This window comes from Gossypium raimondii, chromosome 8, assembly GCF_025698545.1.
Source record: "Gossypium raimondii isolate GPD5lz chromosome 8, ASM2569854v1, whole genome shotgun sequence".
In the NCBI taxonomy this organism is placed as follows: domain Eukaryota; kingdom Viridiplantae; phylum Streptophyta; class Magnoliopsida; order Malvales; family Malvaceae; genus Gossypium; species Gossypium raimondii.
Genome location: NC_068572.1, coordinates 16093398 through 16099972, shown reverse-complemented (window position 1 = coordinate 16099972; position 6575 = coordinate 16093398). Strand labels below are relative to the sequence as shown.

Here is a 6575-nt window from a genome sequence, read left to right as displayed (position 1 = left end):
AGTGCAAAATGCAAATAGTTATCGGCTTCATTGTATCCTTAAGGTTAATTTGCTTGAAACTCTTTTGCACACCGAATATAGGTGAGGGCGAATATAACCTTAAAAATAGTAACTTGATACATGCCTTGGAGCCTTGTCCTATTCCTTTATTTTCTATTCGAGTTTCGTTCATGTGTTCAAGATTTTCCTCACTGGAGATTTGTACTAACAATTTATTATGTAATTCAAAATAAAAATGAGATTTGTTCTGAATCTATTTGAAAAGAGTTGAGAATTGTTGCAGTTGGTCATATATTTATAATTATTTATACTCATAGCCATTGTTATAAGTTACAATATATTATACAAAACACAAATATAAAATAGTTAATCCTAGACGGAATCGAAGCAAGTGTATAATACTAGTTCAAATCTATAAATTTTATTTAATTTATGGATCTAAATCCTAACAGTAATTTGTTAAACCTTAGCATATTAAAAGGAAAAATGGGAATATTGATGATCTGTGCAAACATTCCATCCTATTATTAGCTCATCCTTCAACATTACTGCAGCTGCTTCAACGTATTAGACCATAGAAGAAGTCATGATTGAACCCCAAGTCGAGGAATCCCAATCCTAGAAGTGCAATGGCCCATGATTTCTCAACTTTCTGTTTAACCAAACAACATGCTCCTAGAAAAACACATTAGAATCAATATAAAATGCTGTATTTTAAGACTCCACTAATCGTATGTTGCTACTTCTTTGACATTGTTTTATGTTATGGGAATCATGTTTGCTTTAGACCTCAAAACTCTTACCTTGGTTTTTTGAAATCTCTTGTGATTTTATGAGGGTCATCATCCTCGGGTCTTTTTGTTTTAGGTCGTCTATAAACAATCTTCTTTGAGATTTCGGTCTGCACAGATTTAGTCTCATCTCTTGTGGTGAGGATTGAGAAGAGGCATCCATGTCTTCCTTTCCGTTTACTTCAGTTGCCATCACTTGTTTGTGGTACTGTTCCGGCTCCAATGCTTGGGCCGAAACACCAAAAATTTCTTGTGAGTTGCTGATGCTATCATCCGGAGAAAGCAGATAACTGCTAATTTTCATCATGGAACTGTTGGGGCGGTGTTCAGTGTCTTCTACTACTTCAACCATGGGTGTTCCATAGAATTCATCTTCATTATCAATGAAGTGTACTGATCCATCGCAGCAAGAATCAGGTGGAGAAAGACTGCCACCTTGACCGTACTCTATCAAAGAGCCATCAAGTGAGTCTTGTTGGTGACCTGTTGACAGGCACATTGTTGGTTGAGGTGGACAAATGAAACTAGAATTAGATTCCTCAGCAAATAAATCCTTTAGTGTTGGTGGTTTGTCTTCCACCCTTTGAGAAACAGCTACCACCGAAGAAGCTTTCTTCTGCTTTTTAAATACCTTGTCATTGCATAATATATGTGTCTTTTTCACTCTATTTGACCTATGTTTCTTCTCCGGGAGAGGAATGTCTGAAACCCATTTATTCCTTGGAACAGAACCACTAATGCTACCTTCATCCTTATGCAAGGTAAGCCATTGATCAACCTTTAAAACTTTAGTGGACTTGCATTTGTTTGATTTTCTATTTGTGACAACCATTTTTGTATCACATTCAGATGTGTCTTGGCTGTAGACTGTGACATTATCTAATTCCATACTAGTTTTCCTGTTCAATTCCACTGCACATGTAGATCTTGAAATGCTACGGTCAGAGTTGCACTCTGAATGATTCTTCACTGGGAAACTCACTGACCCGGCTCGCTGAGATGATGGTCTTCTCCTTCTCCTTGAATGAAGTGAAGTTTGATGCTCCATCCCAGTTTTTGTTCTACTGCTAATAGTTGATCTCATAAATCTAGGCAGCTGTGATCTGACATTTCCAGTCCTGTTCTTGGTAAAGTCAAGCTCGGAAGGTGGCCCTAGTTCAGTTGATAAATCACAAGCCTCTGCTTGCTGTTCCAAAGGTAGACCTCTCCTTGTCAGTTCTTCTAATTTGTGGTTCAAAATTTGGATCTTTCCTCTAATATATCGTCGTTCATCTTCAATCTTTTTAATCGTTTGATGCAGGTTTTTCATAGCAGCTTCCCTCTGGTTTCTTACTTCCTGATTTTTAATAGTTCAGCATGTTAATGGTAAATCACCAAACTTGTCAGGTTTTAGATTTAGTTGTAAATACATAAAACTTCTAATATTTTTAGGGGATTTTTACTATTGGATTTTGGTTGAGATTTTCAGATGTTTAAATTGTGGGATACTTGTCCTACATCACTTACATTGGACTCCTCATGCCCCAATTGAACACTTTTCACCCTTGCTGCAAAATTTAATGAACATATTGTTTCACAAAGATCTTCTTCTTTGGGACTCACATGTACTAGCATCAGTGTTTTTGAATCTTCACCTAAAGATACCAATTTGAGAAGGTTAGTGAAAGCAGCTAATTTGAAGACAACAATTTCCTTAGGTAAAGAGATTAGGTGAATGGAAAATGGAAGTGAGCAAAGAAGAATGGTTAGTTACCTAGGGAATCTTTAAGAACTTGTGTCAGCTTGCTGTTCCTGTAGAAAAAGGTAGGTAACTGTATGATAACTAAATCAGGTGAAGTCCAGTTATACTTAGTCTCAGGATGGTTTACCTGTATGGTATGTGGCTTTTTTTCCTTTGAAGAGCATGTATTACATCTCCAAGAGCAGAAAGAGACAAATTGATGGCTTTTCCTTCATCAAGTCTTCTCCCCCATGCCTTGGTCTTCACCACTCGCTCACTTCCTCCAAGGTCAACTAACCATATTTTATTCGTTTCTCGTCGCCTCTCAGGAGCATCGAAGCAAGTCATCGAAATGCGAATCATGCTAAGAGGAGCAACAAACACAACATACTTTACAATGCAATAAAAAGAAAAATGATCCTATATATACCCAATCTGTGTGGTTTTGTTCCACCAAGGGCATCTCACTAGTAAGGGTTTAAGCCTCAAAAGGTGCTGGATAATCCAATACTAATATTACTTGAGATAGGTAAAAAGCTAGTAATTACCAGTGGGATCTACTTGAAGTTGTGTTTGAATTTGTTGAAGCAGTTGACCTGAGTTGGCATCCTAATCTATACAGCTTCAAAGCTTGGTTGAAGTCGCTAACTTGGATGGAAACCAGGTTCTCAATTCCAATTCCTCCCTTTGGATCTGTTTGAATTGACAGGCTGTACAAAAAAAAAAAAAGAAAAACCATCTGCATCCAAATCAGCAGGCATTTTCACAGAATGGTAGTTTGCATAGTGATTTACTGACCATGGTGGCAAAGGATCTGTTGCCCTGGTAGCTTGCGGTACAAGCAAGTCTTTGAGATTTCCTAAATAAATCTCAAGCATACTGAAAGTGATAAGGAAAGTATGGTTACTATCCAGTGCTTGCTTGAACAAAGTCTCGATCGTCCGTGGCACTATTCCTGGGGAATCCAAAGTACCTTCCTGTAATCAGCAGATTTGAAGCAAGCAGTGGCTTAGTTTACAAGGTGAAATCATGTTATGTTAAGTTGTGATAGTATCAATGAGTATTGTGGTGAGCAACCATTGTGAAGGTTTTCCCGGTTCCTGTTTGACCGTAAGCAAAAATGCTGGCATTGTAACCGTCGAGGACTGACTTGATGACTGGTTCAACTTTAGAGAAAATTCCATCTGAAATTCAAAGTCAATCATCCGTTGTAAAAAAGGAGATGATGAAGAGAGAGGATAGAGTAGGTACCTTGGGATGAACCCTGGAACACATTGTCAAATGTGTATCTTTTAGTTTTGTTATCACCAAGTTTTAAAAGGAGGTTACTTGTATCCAAAGCTACTACAGCTCCTATACCTCCTATACCTCCTCCTATACTTTCCTCCAACGTGAATGGTCGCACTCGGCAAAATACACGGATGTTCCCTGCAATATGCCATGCTCCAAATTATTTTAACAAATATAATATTTTAGGTAAAAGGCTGTCTCTAATCACTTTCAATTTCGATATTAAGTAGATTAGTCTCTGTCAATTTTAAAATGAGTAATTAAGGATAATTAATCACAACATTAATATTTTTTGTCAATTTGATTGGTATAATAGCAAATTTAGCTCTTATAATTTACACATTCTATTAATTGAGTCATGATTTAACAAATTTAGCCCACAATATTTTTGTAAATGTTGAGGCTAAATTTGTTGAATTTTTAAAATCAAGACCGAATTAACAAAATATGTAAACATTGAGGGCTAAATTTAGTATTATACCAATCAAAGTTGACATGTATTAAATTGCTCTCCTTTTTTAGAGACTAACTTGCTCAATTTCAAATTTAAGAATAATTAGAGAAATCCTTTTACCAATATTTTGTACCTTTTACAAATGATTAGCGTGACGAAGACACACGAGTAAAATTATAAATAGTAAGACAATTAATAGAAAAATATAATAAAGACTGTGAAATAAGTGGAATTGACATTTCTTTTAAGAATAATTGAAAATAAGGGTGTATAATTTATTTAAAAATAAGTTTATAATTTTATTTATGGTCTATTTCTTTACGTATTTTTCTAATGAAATTGGTGAATCCTTTATAATAATATAAATTTCATTAACATGTATTATATGTTTACAATTTATTTTATTTTATTTAAATTAATAAATTGAATTCAGATAAATCAAGACTTTCAATGATGAAAATTGATTCAAACTTTCTAAAATTCAAATTGATTCCAACCTTTTAATTCATTAAAATTGAATAAATTGTATGAGCCCATCAGAAAATCAATTCATATATTGCTTTAGATCTAACGGCTTTTTATTAAAACTGCACTCTAATGTCCTCTCTTTCTTACCTTTTCTTCTCGGCAAAAGCAGAAAATTTACAGGGCCCAATGTACATTGACAAATTATTAAAATATATTAAAGTTCAAAATATAAATGTTTTTTCACTTCTTCTTTTTCTAAACAAAATCTTTTGTTCACTTTTTTCTACTTGGGTGACACCGTCAAATAAATAAAAAAATCCTAAATTTAAACAAAATACATATATTAATAACGGTTTTAAAATTTTACTATATTTTAAAACTCATACTTTTATCAATCACTAATTTGATGGGTGTGGGATTTTAGTGTTAAATATATAAAATAGAGTTAAAATTAGCATGAAGATTTCTATATTAAAAGTTGGATTAGAGTTTACCCTTTATTAAATAAGAGTAAATTAGTCCATGTATGTTAGATTAAAGAGCAAACGAGTCATTCTGTTTAAAATTTAATCTATTTCTACTATTAAAAATTGTTCCTTATACGTCAACATGAGGTACACGTGGCACATCATGTATTACTATCTGGTTATTTTGTCAATCACATCAATTTTTAACCGTACAAATGGATGAAACTTTTAAAAGGAAGGACTAATTTGTTTTATGATCTAATCTATAAGGACTAAATTGTCCATTTTTTAAATGGAAGGGACAAAAATGAGAAATCTCCCGGGTACATTTACGGAAAATAGACTAACCTTTCAAGTCCAACAAATCATGCAACAACTGCCCCCTCTGTATGTTCGATTGGTTTATGCAGTGGGTTAAGGCAGCCATTTCTTCTGTTCACCGAAAAAACAATGGGTTTGATCAAGCATGGCAGAGCAGTTAATTCGAATAACCCCCTGGAAAAATAATGAAATACCTTTTATCTTGGAAATTTCTTTTGCAGCTGATTCATCATCCTTTTCGTTCCCACTTGGTAATTTCTTTACTATCTCACAAACTGACTTCACCCAAGTTGAAGTTAGATGTGACTTAAATCCCAGCAGTGAATGAATGGTTTCCCCCAGATTCTGAATTGATTTCTTTGAACTCATGGCCTCAAACACAATAAGTAGATTAAAGAAGGAATATTATTAAAAGAGAATAAGTCTATATACTCACTCCCATGCTTGAGATTTCGAAGCTCCTCCACCATTAAAGTCCAAGAGCAGCCCTTTTTTAAAGGCTTGGTGCCCACTTGAATCCGCTAAAAGGAAGTGTAATTCCTTCATATAGTATAGCAGATAGTAATCAGTGATTGAGTGTAGCTTCTTGGCAAACTAAGGGGCCTACCTTCATCTTCTTCATGAAATGAGTATAGGGTGCTTGAGGGGCCAAGGAGAATGATTCATATTATTCAAGGCTTCTCACTAATTATTATAATAATAAAGAGTCCACAATGGTTAGAGTAAAAGGGTCTTCAATGTGATAACGTGTATAGGAGGCCAATTTTAGGTACCACACCAAACTTCAATTTTGTGTAGGAAGTAGGAACTGGTCCAATCTAAGGTTGGGACCTGTCTTTGATTTTGATTAGATGGTGCATACAAATTTATGTGTGCAGACTACGGCAGCATAGACCAATCAAATGAAGTGGAAAATTCTGTTCCAACTTACGATAATGACTCGAACAACAAGAAATTAAGGAAAAAGAAAAAGGTTATGGAGATTCACTAAACTCAAAGCCACCTCCGTTGTTGTATGAATATTTAGGGATGAGAAGAAAATAAACCCGACCGGTCACAATGGC

At 34.7% G+C, this 6575-nt stretch overlaps 1 protein-coding gene across 3 annotated transcripts; it reads right to left on the bottom strand.

Annotated features, from left to right (window-relative positions):
- Window positions 1-392: 392 nt before the first annotated feature.
- LOC105790918 (kinesin-like protein KIN-14T) lies at window positions 393-6192 on the bottom strand. Of its 3 annotated transcripts, XM_012618728.2 has the most exons (12): window positions 5948-6191; window positions 5706-5868; window positions 5539-5622; window positions 3763-3939; window positions 3589-3695; window positions 3310-3488; window positions 3060-3221; window positions 2660-2875; window positions 2545-2582; window positions 2298-2425; window positions 804-2127; window positions 393-675 (listed from the first exon to the last, which is right to left on the bottom strand). In XM_012618728.2, the coding sequence occupies exons 1-12, from the start codon at window positions 5951-5953 to the stop codon at window positions 560-562; spliced, it is 2700 nt and encodes an 899-aa protein (XP_012474182.1). In that variant the 5' UTR covers window positions 5954-6191; the 3' UTR covers window positions 393-559. The 3 variants fall into 3 exon arrangements, with proteins under 3 accessions (XP_012474182.1, XP_052491263.1, XP_052491262.1); XM_052635303.1 differs by having other exon boundaries at window positions 393-652; window positions 5706-6192; XM_052635302.1 differs by having other exon boundaries at window positions 5706-6191.
- Window positions 6193-6575: the final 383 nt, after the last annotated feature.